Raw genomic sequence first — 22250 nt, 5'->3', positions numbered from 1 at the left:
ACATACGCTTCAGGTTACAAACTCTGCTAACCCAGAAATAGTACCTCGGGTTAAGAACTTTGCTTCAGGATCAGAACAGAAATCGTGCAGTGGCGGCGCAGCGGCAGCAGGAGGCCCCATTAGCTAAAGTGGTGCTTCCGGTTAAGAACAGTTTCAGGTTAAGAACGGACCTCCGGAACGAATTAAGTTCTTAACTCGAAGTACCACTGTATTATTACTACTACTACTACTACTAAGTGCTTGCACAGACAGAATGTTTGTAATAGCGTGACACTGTATTCCACCTGTGTACGCTAGCAAAGTTGTGAGGCAGCAAAAAGTTTGTACAGTCGTACCTCAAATGGAATCCATTCCAGAAGTCCGTTCAACTTCCCAAACGTTCGGAAACCAAGGCGCGGCTTCCAATTGGCTGCAGGAAGCTCCAGCAACCAATCGGAACCCACGTCGGACATTCAGGTTCCGAAGAACGTTCGCAAACCGGAACACTCGCTTCCAGGCTTGTGGCGTTCAGGAGCCAAAACGTTAGACTCGCAAGTCTTCCAAGGTACGACTTGGAAATAAAATATATTGAGTGGATACATTGCGGCAGTTGATGCACAGTGAGAAACATACACTGTACCTATTTATAAGGGATATTGGAGAAAATAGGCTTGCCTTCTCTTCTGCTGCCTCTCACAGATTGCAAAACCTTCCTTTTGGAGATTGATTAAGGACAGGGGAGAAGCGAATGCTTTAAAACTACATTTTTAACCAGCTCAAAGCCGTTACGTCTCTCCTCCTTTGTCTCCTGCCAAAGGATTCAGTCCTTGCTATTTTCTGTCCAGCAATAAACAACGACCCCCAAAACTTTTAAGATCATAGACCAGCTTAAGTCTTCACGGAGAGGACTGCCTTCAGGAACGGGATAAGGAAGGGTTCAACAAACCCTCAAACCATGGGACTAATGTGTTCTAAGGTAGTTGTTGAGTTTTGCACTTGTTGTTCCTCCATCAGAAATCAAAGAGTTTATTCCAATGTCTTTTGTTTCATTCCCTCCCTGCCCCCCAAACAGGTTGAATCTAGACCTCTGCCTTGGCTCGTACTTTGACCGGAAGGGTGTTAGGAAGAAACACTGGAATTGGTGGGACAAGAGCAGCCACATCCATGCACCTCCTTTCCAACCCATCTACATTCAATTGAATGTTTACATCCAGGTTAAAATTGAAGCCCAGGACCAGATTTTCCTAACGTTTACTCATAATCACGACTGCCTTCAGCTGAATGTGGGTGCCAAGCTGAAAGTGAGTGCCTGTGGCATTCTCATTCACACGCCTGTGGCGGGGAATCTTAAAGCTGTGCTCTCTCTGTTTGTCAGAAATGTTTGCCAACTTTCGCTGAACTTCAAATGCGGCTCGTGAACTGAAATCCAAAGAATTTTAGCAATGAGCCACTTTTGGAGTTTAGGAAGAGTTGGCTAAAAAGCACCCCTCTTTAAGACTGTGCAAGTTCATAATTGGAGGTAGAACCCACCCCTTACTTTTAACAAAAACCCAATACTTTTATATAGATACGATAAAAACACAGAAAGGGGGGAGGGAAAAATAGAGAAGATAAAATAAAAATCGAAAAGATGGTAAAAGGGAAAAATAGAAAAATACGATTCAGATTTTTTTTAATGCTTCCCTAAGTAAAAGCTTTACATAAGAAAGTAAGAATTTTCTTACCATACGTTCCTCTTCTTGGGAAAAGCAGTAGGTATTGTAGATGTTTCAGTATTACCCTCTAACCAGGAAAAGAGGCGAGGAAAGACACTGCTAGCTAAACAACTTCACTGAGAGTTAATCCAGAAGGTGGAATAAGGTGGATGGATATTAAGCCTAACCTAACTCAAGGGTTTGTGGTGGGGATAACATAGGAGGGAAAGAGACCCATGAATGTTATTTTGGGCTCCTTACAGGAAAGGTGGAATGGATATGGATGTGATACTGATAAATAAGGAATAATCAAAATATGAAATCTCTCTCCAGCCTGCCTGCCTCTGTTTTTTTAACTGGGGGAAGGGAGCCAGGTGTGGACTCAAGAAAAAAAGCCCAAGCTAAATTAGTAAATTAGACGCAAACTGGATATTCAGGCCTCCAAACATTGAACTTTATATGTAAGTCCCTAGTCCTTTCTAGGCAGGGAAGTGCGTGTTGCAAGTAAAAAAGGCTTCAATTCTCCTTCCTTGTCATGAGCCAGGACTGGACTGAAGAAAAGTGGAGCTGGACTGGACTGAAGAAAAGAGAGCCAGTGTGGTGTAGTGGTTGAGAGCGGTAGTCTTGTAATCTGGTGAACCGGGTTCACGTCTCTGCTCCTCCACATGCAGCTGCTGGGTGACCTTGGGCCAGTCACACTTCTTTGAAGTCTCTCAGCCGCACTCACCTCACAGAGTGTTTGTTGTGGGGGAGGAAGGGAAAGGAGAATGTTAGCCGCTTTGAGACTCCTTAAAGGGAGTGAAAGGCGGGATATCAAATCCAAAGTCTTCTTCTTCTTCTTCTTCCTTTGTGCAGCTGTATCACATGCTGCCTTTCCTTACCCAGAATGTCATGCTGGTTAAACATGCATGTCCCTCCTCCAACTCTGGGCTGAAGCTGGCACTGAAACCAGATCCAAAGCTTCTGAACTCTCTTGCACTGAACCGGACCTTGCATTTCTAGAAAAGGCGACCCGGAACGCACCTTCATACTTGCAGCCTTTACTCAAAATTATGATGAAAGCTAACATGACAAAATATATCTAGCCCTTTTACATCACATTCTGTACTTATGACTTTCATAAGCGAACAGAGAAATCTACATTCAGAATCCTGCCCCTCTTTTAGAATAGTACAAGGCTCTTAATCCAGGAGGGTTTCCTGATCAAAATACAGCCGTACCTCCACTTACGTTTCTCTCCAGTTATGTAAACTTTGGGATACGTAAGCAGCAAACCTGGAAGTATATTTCCTGGGGTTTTTGTGCACAGAAGCGGTCTCTCCAATTGCGAAAACCTCGGGATCCAGCCAGACGTCTGGAATGGATCCCGTCCGCAACTGGAAATACCACTGTATAGTAGTGGAATCTGCCTAGAATCTCTATGTAAACGCAGTCTTGGTTTTTTCAGTTTGTGCATCTTAAATTTGGATTTTTGTAGCTGAAAGATCCAGACCTGCTGAAGTTTCTCCAGAGACCTGCATCCTCGGGACAGCTAGTTGGCTCCGAGATTCTACTGATAAGAAGGCTCTTAGCCAGCATGCAGAATCTACTGAAAGAGCTGTGTCTCGTTCCACCTGAAGAAACCAAATACTTCTATTTCCTCGTGTCAGACATGTACGACCATGTACATCGCCGACAGAAAATGAGAATTCGATCTATACAAAGATGACTGCATATCTGTTATTTAGGGACAGCTACTGAGCTACTTCCATGTTAAAACAAGTAAACATGACTTCAGTCATTGTAAGTTTACCCTGTTGGCTGTAGTGTGTACCAAGTTCTGTACAAAACACATCTGAGATTGTAAAAACATGTACAAGTTGGATAACCTGTTTACCTGTCTGGGTAAAGTACAATTTGAATTACCGTATTTTTTGCTCTATAAGACTCACTTTTCCCCTCCTAAAAAGTAATGGGAAATGTGTGCGCATCTTATGGAGTGAATGCAGGCTGTGGAGCTATCCCAGAAGCCAGAACAGCAAGAGGGATTGCTGCTTTCGCTGAGCAGCGATCCCTCTTGCTGTTCTGGCTTCTGGGATTCAGAATAATTTTTTTTCTTATTTTCCTCCTCCAAAAACTAGGTGCGTCTTATGGTCTGGTGCATCCTGTAGAGCGAAAAATACAGTATATAGGTAGAAACATTTATTTGCTGGCATGGGGGAACAGAGAGTTGCAAAGAGAACAGTGGTCCGGTGCCTTGTCACAGGACTCTATTTCTGAAAAACACACCTACGTGTAAGTATTTGAAATAAGTTGTAGTTTTCATAATAAACTTAGGGGTGACTTCCAGAAATAAAAGGGGTGCTACCGGCCCCCAAACTGTTGATTTTTCCAAAAGGGCAGCTTTCTTCCAAAGGTATACTGGACAACTGTTATATGTTGTTACAGTTCCAACGCAATGACAAAAGAGCCAGCAAAACCCATTGCTGATTAGGATCATTTTATCCATTTATTTATTTTTACATTTGTAACCCACCCTAGTTAGGTTGAAGTCAGGTAAATACAAAAAGCAACATATTTAAAAATAGATTATATATAATCAAAATATTCCATGTTACAGGGATGGTGGACCTGTGGCCCTTCACATACGATGTTGGACTACAACTCCCATCTTCTCAAACAATTGGCTAGGACTGATGGGGTTGGAAGTACATCTGAAGGGCAATAGATTCCCCACCCATGCTGAAAGAATATCAATCATTTTTTAAGGAACCAGAGAGAAAAGGGGGAACCAATTCATGAACCATGTTACAAACTATTTACAGACTTTTCCATGTCTTCTCTCTAGTTCCTGCCTTAGTAGAATTCAGTAATGTAGGGCAATTTGTATCATTTCTTTGTACAGTTCATTACATTGCACTATATGCCCCCATGACTCCATCAGGACTACCGTATTTTTCGCCCTATAAGACGCACTTTTTCCCCTCCAAAAATGAAGGGGAAATCTGGGTGCGTCTTATGGGGCGAATGCAGGCATCGCGGACCTCTCCGCCAGCAGCGGGAGCGCTCCCGCTGCTGGCGGAGGGGTGCCTGCATGCTGAAGCCTGCGCGCGCTGAGCTCAGCGCCTCCAGGCTTCGCGGACCTCTCCGCCAGCAGCGGGAGCGCTCCCGCTGCTGGCGGAGGGGTGCCTGCATGCCGAAGCCTGCGCGCGCTGAGCTCAGCGCGCCCAGGCTTCGCGGACCTCTCCGCTAGCAGCGGGAACGCTCCCGCTGCTGGCGGAGAGGTGCCTGCATGCCGAAGCCTGCGCGCGCTGAGCTCAGCGCGCCCAGGCTTCGCGGACCTCTCCGCCAGCAGCGGGAACGCTCCCGCTGCTGGCGGAGAGGTGCCTGCATGCCGAAGCCTGCGCGCGCTGAGCTCAGCGCGCCCAGGCTTCGCGGACCTCTCCGCCAGCAGCGGGAACGCTCCCGCTGCTGGCGGAGAGGTGCCTGCATGCCGAAGCCTGCGCGCGCTGAGCTCAGCGCGCCCAGGCTTCGCGGACCTCTCCGCCAGCAGCGGGAACGCTCCCGCTGCTGGCGGAGAGGTGCCTGCATGCCGAAGCCTGCGCGCGCTGAGCTCAGCGCGCCCAGGCATCGCGGACCTCTCCGCCAGCAGCGGGAACGCTCCCGCTGCTGGCGGAGAGGTGCCTGCATGCCGAAGCCTGCGCGCGCTGAGCTCAGCGCGCCCAGGCTTCGCGGACCTCTCCGCCAGCAGCGGGAACGCTCCCGCTGCTGGCGGAGAGGTGCCTGCATGCCGAAGCCTGCGCGCGCTGAGCTCAGCGCGCCCAGGCTTCGCGGACCTCTCCGCTAGCAGCGGGAGCCAGCACTGGGCTCCCACGGCTTGCAGAGAGCTGCCTGTTTGGGGGCTGGGGTCGGGGGAAGCTCGGGCTTCCCCAACCCCGCGCCTGGGGGGGAAATAATTTTTTTCCTTTATTTCCCCCCCAAAAAACTAGGTGCGCCTTATGGGACGGTGCGTCCTATAGGGCGAAAAATACGGTATACATCTTAGTGTGAAAAGCAGGGGCAGCCAACTTTCCGAGAAATCCCAGCAGGAATGGACGAATATAGCATGGCAACGTCTCACATGGTCTCAATTAATTAAAGAGAAAGAGCAATTCTGAAGATAATCAGCAGACCTTGATGTCTGTTGCAAAAGGGTGTAAGGCCGCTGACTGACTACAGCAGCTGCAGGACTCTATTAGAGGGTTGGAGCCACTCAAACCTGGATTTAGAAGAACGGTTTAGCAGGTATGAAAATGCCATCCTCAACTGCAAGGTTCTCAGGCAGTGGCAGTTGCATTTAGGAGGTGATCATAAATCCAGGACGGGACAGATGCGCACAGAGCACACCTGCGAATTCTCCAAGTTCTCTTCACACACTCAGCTAATTTAGCCAATTCCAATCGAGACTCTGCAAAAGAAAGCAGGACAACAATCAACTGTGCTCCCTTGTATAAAGCAGTGAGCAAGAGCAAGATGAGCAAGGGACACAAACTGATAACCGAGGAGGCTTCTCAGGTTGTCTTTTAACATGGAGGCTGCATTCTGACTCCCTCCCATAACACTGACCCTGGGGCTTGCGAAGGGAAATATAATTTCAGACATTTTGCAGCTTTGTGGAGGAGGGGGTTGGTTTGTGTTTTAATTAGAGGCTGTTCTTTACCGGAGTCTCAAAAGGTCAGTCCAGAAAACCAACAGAACACGACCTAGCCTTTTGGTGACAACATGAAAAAAAGGAGTTATTCCCCTGAAGACAAACCATTAACATGAAAAATGTTAAGAGGGGATAATATATGAAAACGCCTAATGGAAGTTTTGTGGCACTTTCAAGGGTAGTCTCCACCAGCAAAACCAGGCTGATAATAAAGGTGTATGATTGGGGTTATTGAAGTGTTTGACCCCAATTAACCCCATGCTCCAGACTTGGGACTCATTAACAAACCCAGAGTATGCTATGAGTAAAACAAATTGCTCACCCTCCAGAGAGGTAGCTGTGCCTGTCTATGGAAGCAAACACAACTTAGAAGCTTGGTCACCTTAAAGACCAACAGGTTTATTATGGGATACATACAGTGGTACCTCACAAGACGAATGCCTCGGAAGACGAAAAACTCGCAAGACGAAAGAGTTTTTCGTTTTCTGAGTTGCTTCGCAAGACGGATTTCCCTATGGGCTTGCTTCGCAAGACGAAACGTCTTGCGCCTTTTTTTTTAAACCGCCAATGCATTCCTACGGGAAACCGTCAATACGCAGTGGTGCTTCGCAAGACGAAAAAACTCGTACAACGAAAAAACTCGCAGAACGAATTAATTTCGTCTTGCGAGGAAGCACTGTACTAGTCATCATCAATGCATGCCCAAATAAACCTGCTAGTGCTTAAGGTATCTCTGTTGTGGCTGCTTACCCAAAACTGAAATTCAAGTGGTCATGTGTGCAGTCATGCCCCTTTCTAGAACTCATAGGAAGGGAAGTGATGCTCAAATCACTCTCACTAAAGGGGGAAATTTCAACTAACACTTTCTTTGTGAGCAACCAGTGCTGAACTGACACCCCAAGTATCTGCATCTTGCAGCTAAAGTAAAGGTAAAGGGACCCCTGACCATTATGCCCAGTCGTGACCGACTCTGGGGTTGCGGCGCTCATCTCGCTTTATTGGCCGAGGGAGCCAGCGTACAGCTTCCGGGTCATGTGGCCAGCATGATAAGCCGCTTCTGGCGAACCAGAGCACTGCACGGAAACGCCGTTTGCCTTCCCGCCAGAGTGGTACCTATGTATCTACTTGCACTTTGATGTGCTTTCGAACTGCTAGATTGGCAGGAGCTGGGACCGAGCAACGGGAGCTCACCCCGTCGAGGGGATTCGAACCGCCAAACTTCTGATTGGCAAGTCCTAGGCTCTGTGGTTTACCCACAGCGCCACCCGGGTCCTAACATTAGCTACTATTAGCTAAATGTGCTCCACCCATGTTGTAGAAACGCAGTTTCTTATTAGATGAAAGAATTTGGGATTCCCATTCTCTAACACGGTAGCAAACAAGGTCAATACTAGGAAAAAAGGTCACACTCAAATTCTCTCGAGGTACTTGGATTCGGACATTAACCCCTTGGCAACTGAGCTTGCCTGAACTAAAAGTCCCCCTCCTTGGCCATTTAGCCCTTCTCAATTTAGAAAGTAATCTAAGGTATTTTATCAGTCTGATGAAAATCACCCGATAAATTTGTCGCCCTCTTGGAAAGCTATCCAAACCAAAACTGAAGAGAGCCATTAGTGAAATTCAGACATGGAAGAAAATCGAGTGACACATACATTCCCTTACATAAATGAACACAGTGCAAAATATACTGAGACAGTTGTGGAGTTGAAGCATGAATGGTATGCTTGGAAGGTCTGGGACTAACAGAGGGAGGGAAGGGATGCGTGGACGGGGAGTCACATCTGTTGAGTGCCCTCAAACACAGTGCTGAAATGTAGCTACAGGGAATAGGATGAGCAGTGGAAGATCTGTGGTTTTACCATTCCTGCCCTCCTGCTCCCATGATAGATCTCTCTGTTCTACCACACAGCCCACTCAACAGATGCCTCTCCTCTTCTTTTTTTTGCTGATTTTCACAAAGTGAAAATGTTAACGTTTTGGAGCAAGTGCACTGAGCAAGCAACTGGAGAGTTCTGAGTATTTAAAGATTATTAACAAAATGCTGCAAGCAAGGAAAGGAAATTAATGGCCCATCTCCTCTCCCAATCCTCAGCCGACAGGACTAAAAGTGAAAAGTTATCTGAAATTTCAAGAGGATTCCGAACTCACTCCCAAATTTTACCACCCTTGCACAAAACTGAAAGAGCCACTTCAGCTTAGCTCAAGCTGTATTGAATAAAAGGCTACAGAAGAACTTCTCCCTATCTTCCAGGGGTAGAAAGCAGAAAAGTCTTTGCTGCTCACTTTGCAAAAGGTTCTTCTTATTCAAAATCAACACCAAGTGAAGCACCCTAGACTTACCATCATGCTGTTACTCTGGTCACGTTTTGCTTCTTGTATAATAGTGCTAAAATTGTCGAGGTAGCTTAGATTTTCTTCTATCAAATGTGCAAATGGTGGCCTGAAAAGGAAAATCAGGATTATCCCAACTGAGTGGTCACAGTTTGGTAAATGCCACATTTTATGTAGAATGTTTTGACCAGGAGTAAGCCCTCTCACTTCCTGCCAACCTAGCAGTTCGAAAGCACGTCAAAGTGCAAGTAGATAAATAGGTACTGCTCCGGCGGGAAGGTAAACAGCGTTTCCGTGCGCTGCTCTGGTTCTCCAGAAGCAGCTTAGTCATGCTAGCCACATGACCCGGAAGCTGTACGCCGGCTCCCTCGGCCAGTAAAGCGAGATGAACACCGCAACTCCAGTCGGCCACAACTGGACCTAATGGTCAGGGGTCCCTTTACCTTTACCTAAGCCCTCTCACTATTATTCAGTATCATAATTTCTAGTGGAAGTGGAGCGCAAGTGGCTAAAATTTAACCATGGCTGTAAAGAGCAAACAAATTGCTAATTTTTATTAGGCTTACACATTCCTAGATGTTTCCATAGAAGAAAGAGGTTGAAGCGCATTTCCTGGTGATGTCTGCGAGAGCAATGCAGGCACCGAGGATGTTATTGTGCCATCCACGTTGGAACTAACAGGAGATTTGGCAGAACTCTGGGTCTACAAAAAGAGAAGAAAAAAGAATTCCCAGTTTTCAGACCCAGAATTTTCAGATTCATCCAACTGTTGACTTTCAGCAAAGTATTCACATCCTAAGTGGTAACGGCAGTTACATATAATACGTAAGTGGTATGCCTATGGTATGCAAGTCTACAGAAATAATAGCACTGATCTAAATAGTTATAAATTTATAATCTCCGAGGCCCAAAGATATGAGGCACATAGGACAATACACTATGTAGTATAAAGGAAAGGGCAAATCCATCCATGGTTCCCCCCCCCATACACTGTAATGTCTGAAATTGCATTTTGTTTGTCTAGCCAGCATACAATGCAGCTATGACATTTAATAATAATAATTTTTATTTATACCCCGCCCTCCCCAGCCAAGGCCGGGCTCAGAGCGGCTTACAAGCAATAATAAAAACAAGTTGAATGACTACAACTTAAAAACAAAATTAAAATACAACATTAAAATATTGAAACATTAAAATATTAAAATGTAGCCTCATCGCAGGGGAGAAGGAAAAGAAAAAAGAAAGAGAGGGAGGGAATCAAATTGGCTCCAAGCCAAAGGCCAGGCGGAACAACTCTGTCTTACAGGCCCTGCGGAAAGAAACCAGATCCTGCAGGGCCCTGGTCTCATGAGGCAGAGCGTTCCACCAGGCCGGAGCCAGTGTTGAAAAGGCCTTGGCTCTGGCTGAAGCTAATCTAACTGCTTTAGGGCCCGGGACCACCAGGGTGTTGCTGTTTATGGACGTTGAGGCTCTCCGTGGGGCATACCAGGAAGAAAACACCTGAAGAGAAAACCAATACAAATGTTTTTGGCAATTTGCTTAGAGACCAGCTGTCATATTGCCACCAATCCAACAGGCAACAAGCAAATATTTCTTCCTGTAAACCTAGCGGTGAGACCTATACTGCGATTATGAATTCTTTTCCTGGAATAAATCCCATGTCATTTTTCAACTTCAGCACAATGCACTTCTAGATATACAGTTATCTGTAACATCATGTTTAATCGGTTGAAAAAGGATGTCTTCTTAACGCTTCTGAAATCAAGAGGGCAAACCCTTACGCAAGCAATTTTCAGCAAATGCCAGATTTCCCGCTGCCTTTTCGCCTGCATCTGCATTACTGAATTGTCAGCCTCTTTGATATTATTCAGAGCCACTTCAATCTTTGGAAGCAAATCAATAATCTTCTGTTTACTACCCAACAGTTTGCTGTGATGGAAAAAGAAAAGAAAAAAGATGTTGGGCATCAATTTTTTGTCATCTGGACAACAGAAACAAAATGAATATAAGCTTTTTGGAAATTACTGCAGAAAGATACAATATGCATTTCATGTGTTGCCAGGATCCTGTGGTTCAGAGCTTCAGAAGCTGCATCGTCAGTACAGTGGTACCTCTGGTTACGTACTTAATTCATTGCGGAGGTCCGTTCTTAACCTGAAACTGTTCTTAACCTGAAGCACCACTTTAGCTAATGGGGCCTCCCGCTGCCGCCGCGCCGCCAGAGCACAATTTCTGTTCTCGCCCTGAAGCAAAGTTCTTAGCCCGAGATATTATTTATGCCCATTTGACTTCAGTAGCAGTAAAGTTCAGCTGGATGAAATGTAATTGCCTCTGGTCTATTTTGGGGGAATCCTGCAACATGTTTAAATTGTTACTCTGATAACTATAAGCTGGAATCTGCTTTGGATCAATATTGAGTAGAATTCCTATGACATTTACAACTTCCCAATAACAATTAAAAGTTTTAATGTAAAGTTATAAATGGTTCAGATCCTACCTTAAAGCAGGGTTGGCTAACATGGGTCCTCCAGAGGTTAGGCCAGGCATAGCCCTCCAGCTGTTTTGGGACTACAGTTCCCATCATCCCTGACCACTGGTCCTGTTAGCTAGGGACGATGGGAGTTGTAGTCCCAAAACAGCTGGAGGGCCAAGTCTGGCCATGTCTGCACTAGGCATTCTAGCAGAGACCGATGATAGTCTGGACAGCCAGAGATTAGCCACCCCTGAGTATTCCTCATTGTCAGGAGTACACAGATATATTTTTTCCTCACAACCAGGATACAGTGGTACCTCAGGTTACATAAGCTTCAGGTTACAGACTCCACTAACTCAGAAATAGTACCTTGGGTTAAGAATTTTGCTTCAGGATGAGAACAGAAATTGTGCTCCGGCGGCACGGCGGCAGCGGGAGGCCCTATTAGCTAAAGCAGTGCTTCAGGTTAAGAACAGTTTCAGGTTAAGAACAGACCTCCAGAACAAATTAAGTACTGTATTTTTTGCTCTATAAGACTCACTTTTTCCCTCCTAAAAAGTAAGGGGAAATGTGTGTGCATCTTATGGAGCGAATGCAGGCTGCGCAGCTATCCCAGAAGCCAGAACAGCAAGAAGGATTGCTGATTTCACTGCGCAGCGATCCCTCTTGCTGTTCTGGCTTCTGAGATTCAGAATATTTTTTTTCTTGTTTTCCTCCTCCAAAAACTAGGTGCGTCTTGTGGTCTGGTGCATCTTATAGAGCGAAAAATACGGTACTTAACCCGAGGTACCACTGTATTTACAGGAAGCAATTTAAGATAAACAAAACAAAACTAGAAACAGGCCTCTATGTGCCTTTTTGAGACTTATTTGTACACATCTAGCCTTTCTTCCCTTCAAAACTGCAAACAATGTAAACAACTATTTAAAGTTAACACTAAGGGACAGAAATAAAATCAACGAAAAGGGTGACTATAGAGTGGACACATCTTAAACTCAGCACAAGCCTAACATGCCTCATGGGCTATCAATATATGTTTGCTTAGTCATACATCAGATTGGAATGAAGATGTGGGAATCTGCAGAAAGAGGGATGCACGTTGTACCTAAGATGTTTGAAGAGTTCCTTGAGCACGCGATCTTGAGTGTGAACTGTATGGACTATGATCTTCACCATCTCTGTGCTGTCACTGTAGGAATGATCTGAAAGGGATACCTGTCACGTGATCAGTACAGTGCTCCTCTTAAAAGCCATTAAAAAAACAAACCACCAGATAAACATCGAAAAACATTGACAAGTAGAAAAACTGATTTAAACATTTCCATTTACTAAACGCTGGTTAGTTGTTCAGGACAAGTCTGAAATAGCAGGCTTGATAAACATAGCTAGAATATTTTGTAATCTCACAAACCTTTCATTTCTAATGGTTGCTTCATGCCTCCCTCTTTTTCTTTTGCAATGAGTTTCACAGACCATTTAAAAAAACTGCAGAAGTGATGTATTAGGTGGCAAAAAGATGGAAACTCATAATTAATGCTACAGGAAGGGGCAGCAAAAAGTCTACATATTCTAAATTCTCACCCTCTAACAGAGATCCATTAGAAATGATCATATAAACTTAGAAAAGAATAAAAAAAAATGCAAGGCATGTAAGCAATTCAGTTGCTCACTTCTGCTTTTCCTAATCTGTTAAATTTAACATTCCAGAATGTTCCTGGGCTTGCTTAACATCCTTTGCCAACAACCTCTGTCCAGATCAGCACTTGCCTGCCTTACTGTTCTTTGCAAAACCTCCCATTTAACACAAAGTGTTCTGGAGCCATTTCCATACCTGGGGGTCTTGGTTTTAATTGCTTGTAGAGTTCTATAGCTCTTTGCTCACTGTAAAAAGATAAAAATTGTAAGCACAGTTTCCTCTCCTTTCTTTCTTTCTTTTTTTTTGCTATCAATTATGGCATTTCCAGAAATGAAATTGGTTTAGCCAATCAATCAATTGGTGTCACAGTGTAAAAGCTTTGAGTAAAAGCTACCATTTATTTTTTTTCAACCTGGTAGAAAGTAACGGCAGCTAATTCTCAGCAAGTTATTTTGACTCGCTGTTTGGGGTCTGGATCTGTTACGGACACAAAATTTGTGTATTAACCTCCTGTCCTCGTTTTCAAACTTGTTTTTATCCTTCTTCTTTTGTAAGTCACTTTTGGTTTCATTTTTTTGGGGAAATCAACTAATGAACAGTAGGAAACATTTTCATCTTAAGCAAGATAGATGGGCAATTCCTACAGAAACAGGCCTCTCTGCAAGAAGACCCAGTTTTCATGGTCAAAACTGGCTCTAAATAAATCACAACACAAGATCCAGGACTTTCATTACTATATGACTGCCTAGAAAAATGACAACCAACCAGTCAATTTTGTGCACCAGAGATCCAGAATGAACCAACTGCTGAAGTCTTGACACATTTGTGTGAATTCACACAATGTGCAATTGAGACCCACGACAGGTATCTAAGAAGGGTCAAGGAAATACTGGGTTCATCTATTAGATAGCAACTGTTTTAGGGCGTCATGTGGTTAATCACAATACAGTCATACCTCGGGTTACAGACGCTTCAGGTTGTGTTTTTTCGGGTTATGGACCACCAAAACCTGGAAGTACCGGAACTGGTTACTTGCGGGTTTCAGTGGCTGTGCATGCGCAGAAGCGCTAAATCGCAACCTGTGTGTGTGTGCAGATGTGCCGCTGCGGGTTGCGAACGTGCATCCCGCATGGATCACGTTCGCAACCCAAGCATCCACTGTACCCTAGAAAAGTTACACACCCCAGTAGGCACTTTAGCATAGTGGAAAATGACACTGATGTCAAACTGACAACTTGAGTGTTCAAAAGTCAATACAGTGGTACCTCGGGTTACGAACTTAATTCGTTCCGGAGGTCCGTTCTTAACCCGAAACCGTTCTTAACATGAGGCGTGCTTTCCCTAATGGGGCCTCCCACTGCCGCTGCGCAAAGTTTGTAATTTGAGGTACTGCTTCTAGGTTAGTGGAGTTTGTAACCCGAAGTACCACTGTACTCAGGACTCCCATACTTCCAACTCTTAAATTGTTGCCCAATATTCTAAAAACAGATTTAAATATGTCTTTGATCTGCAAGATCTGAGGGCTGTATCCAACAAAGTTGTCCTGTTTGCACGAGGACTTCAATTTGCTCTGCAGGGCTGGGGGGAAATCCAGAACAGATCTGGAAGGCAGGCCGGGGGAAGTAGGGGTTCCATTGCACAAGTTATACCCACAAACATTAGATATAACGCTGAGCAATTGGCTCAGGATTGCAAAATTTGTGAGAACTAATAATGAACAAAGTCTAGCAGCCATGTATTGTTGAGCAACTGAAAGGGAACATCTTCCTTGCTTTTTAAAATCGCAGGCAAGCAGCAAAACAATTAATGACTTGGCTGTTCATCACACCCAGTTGGTGGACTCAATCCTTGATGGGTTTTCACTGTCCAGAAACTGAACACATGTTTTTTTTGAGTGCAAGTAGGGAGAAGCAACTCTCTCAGGCTTCTTTCCAGACCTTAAGTTCCCTACATATACAAGGATATTTGCTCTATGCCAAAATTATAGTATTATTTTAAAGAATGCTTTTTTCTAAAAAAAAATGTTTAGGGGTACTCTCATTCTGACTCAAGAAAATCACCATTTTTTAGTTCAAATCGGGAAAAATACAGTAAATGGGCAAAGATTCACAAAATGTTTAGGGGTATGCGTACCCCTGCATCCCCCCAGAAAAAAAGCCCTTATTTTAAATACATATACCATAATTAGCCATCTAGGCCCTGAAGAGTGGAGAGACTATAAAAAAAATCCCCACACTAATACAATGCAAAAGAATAAGATACTAACAAATAATGGAACACCTTAAACTTGTTAGCCTGCAAAAAATTACAAATGCCTATGAGAATAGCTTCTTTTCTTACAGATTCTCCATGAGTTCGCCCTGACGTCGTGCATGGGGACTCCTCTGCAATTCTACAATCTCAGTGTGCAAAGCCATGATCTGCTCATCCAGGTAGACAATATCTCCAGCCTGAAAACAAGAGAGAATTCTATACACTGGGAAGTATCTCGAGGGAGTTTCTCCTCCCACTTTTGGTAGGAAAGTGTGTGCGTGTGCACACTGACGGTGGCGATTACTATGTGGTGGTAAGATTCTGCTGTGGTGAAGCAGACTGAAAGCCCCGGTTAATCACTGCACATTTGACAGCATTTTCATCTTCCATACCTGTTCACACTGCAAGGCCTTTTCTTCCATTTCTTTCCAGGCTTTCAACATCTTTTCCGAGGCTTAAAGAAACGTATTTGGGTTAATTTAAAGCAGCAGCATGCGCTGAAAATAAACAGCCTTTATTTTTGAAAACGTGCACATTTTGAAGTGGTGATGCTGATGAATTTCAAAAATCAGGGAAAATCAGATTCCCTTTTGAAAAACCTTGGCTAACTTATGAGCTCAAGACTGGACCTGGCTCACAATGGGTTTACCTGCCAGGCTTGGATGCTGACAATTACAAGGCTTTGCTTGTCACCAGCCATTTCTCTCTGCCACTGGCTCCCTCCTACTTTATAAGGCGAAGTATGCTCTGAATAAGGAGGACTAGGAGAGGGCAGGAGGCAAGCTCCCCTGAATTTGGTCTAGCTGAATTTTGAAAGGTTATAGGAAGTAAAGCAGCGTTGCAGCCACAGTTGTGGGGTGGGGCATCCTTGTACAGACGGGTCTCAAAAGCAGATCTATCCTATAGATAGAGCTGGCTTGCCCATAAGGCACCTGTCTCAAGCGGTGGACGTCCCACCACTTCCACAGCAGAGAGGGAGGCATTCTGATGCATAGCACTGCCACTTCTCTTCCGTGCTCCCGGGTGAATAAGCCGAGCAGCAACTCTTTGAGGAGCTCCCTGGCTCCTATTGAGTTCAGTGAGAGCTGGGGTGCGGTGGCAGCGGAAGTGAGGAGGGGATCACAGCGGGGCAGGAGGCAACAATTCCATTTTGCCTTAGGTGGCCAAATGGGACAGGACGCCCCTTCCTATTGCTAATGCGGTCCTGAGCACCAGCTCCTCCAAACACTTACATATCCCGTATGTCATCTGATCACTGTATTTCTCCAAGTCAAGGTGGATGCTCTGCTGAAAGAATTTCAGCTTTGCTTTCAGTTGCTGAGATGCTGACACCATGTTGTTTTTCATCTTGGTTAAATTGGCATTGTACCTAAGAAGACTCAGCCTAGACAAGCCAAACAAAGCAGGTGTTAGCAATTGCTTCATGGTGCGGAGAATTTCTATTGTGTCTGCATGGAGCTTTAAGAAGTCCACATCCTGGGTGTCAGGTGTGGACTTCAGGTGGCTCCCCCAGGCCTATCTACACATCCAGCAGGACTCTCCTAAGGTTACACCTCCTTTTCCCAGCCCTTACACTGGCCCTGCTCAGTGCTTTGGCCTGGCTGAAATGTGCCCATGAATACCTCTTTCTTGCCCATCACTCACATGGAACCCCCAGAAAATGATCCATAAGTGAATATGGGAGTGAGGCTCAAAAAAGTAGGGGTATTCAAAGGATGAGGCCCTTGTCTGTCTCGTCTTATTGCTTACTGCTCTGCTTCAGTCCCCCCACAAAATCTTATGCCATCAGGAAGCCACTATAATTCTCTTGTTAATGAAGACTCACCATGCCCTGTATCCCATATGGATTTCACAGACACAAAGAAGTAAACTCTACATTTTTTTTGAAAAAACCGAAGCTTTGAATTTTTGGGTACCCTGAACACACACTTGCCACCCTTTCTCCTGCTGATCTCGGTTACTGAATCGCTGGCTTACATTGCAGCTCTTTGACCTTGGAACAGCCGGCTGTAATCTTCTTTTAGTCCAATGATGTAATGCACAGCTTCAGCCCATATCTTACGAAGCTGCACAATGGGTAGCTGAATTTTGCTCTCTTGCACTGTGTGAGGGAAAAGGAAGGAAACATAACAGCCATCACTACTGAAAACATTAAGATCTGTAATATAAAAAGCTACCAGTGCATATTTATTAGAGGCAACCCAGAAGCAGAACAGTTATAATGTTTAACTGTCTACACAAGAGACATTTCGAATTGCACTTAAAAAGAACACCTGAAATCTAACACACCACCATATCAAATGGAATAGTACAGCCAAACATGAGATTCAGTTCTTCTGATGATTTCTGCTTGTGGGGATGTCTAGGGTGGTCCCTCCACTGGACTGACCAAACTGCACAATAAAATTGCTGTTGTAATGTTTAAAACAAAGATTGGAGTTTTCCATGGAACTCAAAAAGCAGGAAATTATGGGAAAGCAGGAGTGGGACTCAGCAGTTATGTTGCTCTTCCAGACCTTATTCTTCAAGTACAGTACAAGGAATAGTTTTAATTGCTATGGAAGACTTTCTATCCATTTCATACACAAATGGAATATTCCCTTCTATCCTGAAAAAAGGTATCACTACATAGTACAGGGAAGCTTTGATCTTCTTGTTTCTAGATGCCTTCACTGAGGCGAAAGCTGCCTGAGGTGCTGCTTGTGCAACTCTCAGATGTTGCACATCCCACCCACTGAGGGATGAAACAAGAAGGGAAATGACTAGCTAAATTTTGGACCAAAAGAAAAGGCTGGTGGGGCAAGGATGAAGGTAAAACTCTTGCACATAAATAACAGACCTTGATAAAAATGAACAAAAACATGGGAAGTCCAAAAACATATGGCATAATTGGTTTGTTCTCGTAAGAATGTCTTATTAATGGTCTGAAATTCCTCATAAAACTCTATCAAGCTAGGTGTGATTAGCTGGATTTCAAACATTGTATTTGGCAATTAATGCACACAAAAATGTCTACTATAACAATTAATGCTTCAAAAATCCTAACCAAGGAAATGCAAGGAACGTCACCTCTGAATACACTGCTCTTGCAACTATTATGGGCTGAATTTGTGAAACAACTGACCATTGTGTTCCCCTTACGGTAATGGCATCATGAAATATATTAGCTGCACTGCGTCACAGCAGATACAGAACAATTAGTCCTCCTAAATAGTATTTTATTGCTACTGCTCTGAAAGTTATGTCCCTGCTCGTAACAAATAATAATCAGGTCTGAACTGCAATATACTTACCAATATAATTTACACAGTCAGACAGACTCCTAGAAGCAAAGGGGCCTTCGTAGATAGTTTTGCTTTTATCAAACAAATAAACCATGTAGCTATCCCAGCCTCTCTGCCAAGGAGAAAAGAGAAACAAACAAGTCAAGAATTCCCACAGAAACCTTGAATAAGCAGCTATAATTCGGAGAACCATGATTACGCACTTAAGACAAAAAAAAGAGGCGGCCACCCCAGGCACAAGTCAACTGTGCAAAACTACATGGATTGTGTTAAATTGTTGTGCAAGCAAAAGTTGCTCCTAGCTCAACAAGACCATCCTTGTTCTCCCCCAGCTCACACGCCCCCAACTACTCCCAAATTTGCTCTGGATGGGTAGATTTAGGGCGCACACAGAAGGAAAAGGTTCTGCCCCACAAGGAAAATCCATGTGCTGACGGAACTGACTGTAGGCAGGATTCACAAATTGCAGGGAGTTGGATTAGATGACCCTTAGAGTCCCTTCCAACTCTACAATTCTATTATTCTATGCTGAATATGACTCTTTGAGTCTGAATGGTCAGTATTTTAATTTTTTTGTCTCAACAGAACCAGAAAACTCATGTATGAACTGAAAAAGATACAAGGAGTACACGGGGATCAGTGGAGGAAAGGAAACAACTGGTTGAGTGGTAGTTGTAAAGAACAGAAACTTCACCCTTAACTGTAGGCAAATAAAAGGCTGTGCTCTGGTGCAAATACTGGAATATATTCCCGTTTACTGGAATGAAAAAGGGAAACTTACTACGCCATCAATAACACACTGAGAGGCTGGCTTCCGAGGGTCTAGGCAAATTCCCATCTCAAGCAAAAGCTCTTGGTTCCCTGTGCTGATCCCAGTCTCCGACTCAATGCGAGACTGGAGAGAATGGAGACTTTCCTCAGGGAGCAATGAAAAAGACAGGATCTTGGCAGAAGTCATATTTAAGATGTGAACTATCTGAAAAGGAAAGAAAGGCACACATACTCAACCCCAAACCAGCAATAATTTAGTCAGAGAAAACCAAAAGGAAAACCAACTCTTTGCCCCCCAAAAAGAAGATGATTATATACACATACATAAAAATGCCTATGTATGTTATATCACTCTAAGCAGAAATTCCTCTAAGCAGAATTCAGGGGTCTGTCTCTAAGAAGTTGATTTATTATTATTATCCCAGTAAGGGATGCGGTTGGTGCTGTGGGTTAAACCACAGAGCCTAGGACTTGTCGATCAGAAGGTTGGCAGTTCGAATCCCCGCGACGGGGTGAGCTCCCGTTGCTCGGTCCCTGCTCCTGCCAACCTAGCAGTTCGAAAGCACGTCAAAGTGCAAGTAGATAAATAGGTACCACTCTGGTGGGAAGGTCAACGGCGTTTCCGTGCGCTGCTCTGGTTCGCCAGAAGCAGCTTAGTCATGCTGGCCACATGACCCTCGGCCAATAAAGCGAGATGAGCGCCGCAACCCCAGAGTCGGTCGCGACTGGACCTAATGGTCAGGGGTCCCTTTACCTTTAAGCCCCCAGTATTAAAATTATTTAAATAAAAGTTCGGGTCAACAGTGCCTTCCCCTGAAGACCTAACAGCCTTTCTTCTCCCCCCAACTCCCGCAGGCTTGCTTCTACAAATTGCCAATGGTATTTTCTATCCTTTAGACCAGGGCTGGGGAACCTTCGACCCATGGACCAAATTTGGCACAGGTTCAGGTTCCAATTTGGCCCATTAGGCAGTTTCCCTCAAACCACACCCACCCGCCCTGCACCTAATGTTGTATGTGAAACCAGGTGTGAGGCAGGGAGAGCCATGGCTGAATTGGATTGTGACAGAGCTTCCTGTTCGGAACTTGACAATGCAACTCAGTGCTGCAGAAAGCAGGCCTGAGGTCTCTGCCCATCAGTTGACAGGCAGTGACTCCAAGCCTGCTGATTAGCACCAAGTCCTGCGTGATACTTGGAAGTCCTTATTACCATCACCTGATGACACTGTGATGACAGATGAGTGGCTATATTTGGCCTGCTAGCAGTAGATAAGTTAAGGAGGGCTGACCCACTGGCCAGATCGGGTTCCCTACCCCTCCTTAGCCAAAGGAGAGCATTCTGCCACAGCACTGCAAAAATTGTGTTGTGAGATTTCAGAGAACAAATGAAGGTAGCTTACTAGCTTGTATAATGGTAATGCATTTAAACAACCTCCTTTTAATCCGGGCATGCCGTATCAGAACTTACCTTCAAACCCAGTATTTGATCCATTAACTGGAAACATCTCAAATTACCAGTTTCTGGGTCTGGACCACCCCCTCTCTGCTGTGGATCCCAATTTAGCATCAGTTGCAGCCAGCTCTCCATCATTTCTACAATTATACTAAGCCAAAAACAAAAGCACAATAGACAATGGTTAACAACCGTCAACCATGAACAGCTGTTAATACCTAGTTTATTAAAAGATCTTACTTACTAGACACTTATTAATAATAAGAATAATAATTTTTATTTATACCCCGCCCTCCCCAGCCAAGGCCAGGCTCAGGGCGGCTAACAAGCAATAATAAAAACAAGTTGAATGAATACAACTTAAAAACAAGATTAAAATACAACAATTAAAATATTGAAACATTAAAATATTAAAATGCAGCCTCATCACAGGAGGAGAAAGGAAAAAGGAAAAAGAAAGAGGGGGAGGGAATCAAATTGGCTCCAAGCCAAAGGCCAGGCAGAACAACTCTGTCTTACAGGCCCTGCGGAAAGAAATCAGATCCTGCAGGGCCCTGGTCTCATGAGGCAGAGCATTCCACCAGGCCGGAGCCAGTGTTCAAAAGGCCCTGGCTCTGGTTGAAGCTAATCTAACTTCCTTGGGCCCGGGACCACTAGGGTGTTGCTATTTATGGACCTTGAGGCTCTCTGTGGGGCATACCGGGAGAGGCCGTGAAGGACTTTAAAGGTCAAAACCAGCACCTTAAATCTGACCCTGTATTCGACCGGGAGCCAGTGCAGCTGGAAAAGCACTGGGTGTATATGCTCCCATGGCAGAGACCCCGTGAGGAGCCTCGCTGCAGCATTCTGCACCCACTGGAGTTTCTGAGACAGCTTCAAGGGCAGCCCCGCGTAGAGCGAATTACAGTAGTCAAGCCTGGAGGTGACCGTCACATGGATCACTGTGGCCAGGTACATTATATAGTGTAGCCATATAATGTACATTATGAACACAAGGATGCCAGAACCAGTAAGAGGGGGAGGGGATAGACATTTGTGTAAGATTAATAAACCACCGAACAGCTTTGACATGGATATATTTCCCATACATAAACCAACAAAATTGACTGATATGGGCACAGTATCCTCCATGACATTAATCTGGAAAAGAACATCAGATTTGTATCTAGCCAGTTTAGTTTTCTTTTTTTCGAAATTCTCTTGCATATGCCACGTTCTTTAGAGTTTTTCCATTCTCAGCTTTGCTTCCAAGGTTCATCTGAGTTCCTAACTAGGTTAACAAGGAAGATAGGTGTACAAAAGGTTAAAATAGTCTTAAACCTATCTTTGTCTGCTCATTCACCTATTTACACACGAACAAAATACCCATTAAATTCTGCCAAAACATGAGAGAGAAAACATGGAACACAGCAGCCAGAGTGCTTCAAGACCTCTGTGGTCAGTTTCTGATTCCCTGCAGCCCAGAAAGAAATAAGAGATGCCAGAGAATGAAAGACCATCAAAAGCATTACTTGCCTACATAGGGAAGAAAGCTTTGCAAACTGAGATTTCCAGGGAAGCTATGCTTTAAAAAGGCATCCCTCTGTGTGTGCATAAGTGAGAAAATGTTGTAAAAAGTGTAGATGTATGCGCAAGAGAGAGAGAGAAAGGCAGAAGGAGTCTGTGGTGGTGATGAACTGAAAATAATTAACACTGTTTCTTTTACAGT

At 44.4% G+C, this 22250-nt stretch overlaps 2 protein-coding genes and 1 long non-coding RNA gene across 5 annotated transcripts in view; 2 read left to right on the top strand and 1 right to left on the bottom strand.

Annotated features, from left to right (window-relative positions):
* Window positions 1-3464, top strand: part of ERICH6B (glutamate rich 6B) — a 38962-nt gene extending 35498 nt beyond the window's left edge. For all 3 annotated transcript variants that reach the window (XM_083440428.1, XM_083440429.1, XM_083440430.1), the window contains 2 exons: window positions 1052-1280; window positions 3151-3464. In XM_083440428.1, the coding sequence (XP_083296554.1) occupies window positions 1052-1280; window positions 3151-3381 (460 nt within the window). In that variant the 3' untranslated portion in view covers window positions 3382-3464. The remainder of the gene's footprint in view (window positions 1-1051; window positions 1281-3150) is intronic.
* Window positions 1-22250, top strand: part of LOC310677513 — a 574807-nt gene that overhangs the window by 47479 nt on the left and 505078 nt on the right. The window lies entirely within an intron of this gene.
* The window catches only part of CHUK (component of inhibitor of nuclear factor kappa B kinase complex), a 29474-nt gene continuing 11359 nt past the window's right edge, over window positions 4136-22250 (bottom strand). The window contains exons 9-22 of the mRNA XM_083440380.1: window positions 20558-20693; window positions 19101-19295; window positions 18329-18431; window positions 17013-17136; window positions 16268-16419; window positions 15428-15489; window positions 15123-15232; window positions 12978-13027; window positions 12252-12348; window positions 10455-10602; window positions 9240-9376; window positions 8683-8782; window positions 5684-6099; window positions 4136-4598 (exon numbers count right to left, since the gene is read on the bottom strand). Coding sequence (XP_083296506.1) covers window positions 6073-6099; window positions 8683-8782; window positions 9240-9376; window positions 10455-10602; window positions 12252-12348; window positions 12978-13027; window positions 15123-15232; window positions 15428-15489; window positions 16268-16419; window positions 17013-17136; window positions 18329-18431; window positions 19101-19295; window positions 20558-20693 — 1441 coding nt within the window. The 3' untranslated portion in view covers window positions 4136-4598; window positions 5684-6072. The remainder of the gene's footprint in view (window positions 4599-5683; window positions 6100-8682; window positions 8783-9239; window positions 9377-10454; window positions 10603-12251; window positions 12349-12977; window positions 13028-15122; window positions 15233-15427; window positions 15490-16267; window positions 16420-17012; window positions 17137-18328; window positions 18432-19100; window positions 19296-20557; window positions 20694-22250) is intronic.

Source organism: Podarcis tiliguerta, assembly GCF_965153285.1.
Source record: "Podarcis tiliguerta genome assembly, chromosome: 5".
In the NCBI taxonomy this organism is placed as follows: Eukaryota; Metazoa; Chordata; class Lepidosauria; order Squamata; family Lacertidae; genus Podarcis; species Podarcis tiliguerta.
The sequence above is the reverse complement of the archived record's forward strand: the minus strand, read 5'-3'. Positions and strand labels throughout refer to the sequence as shown.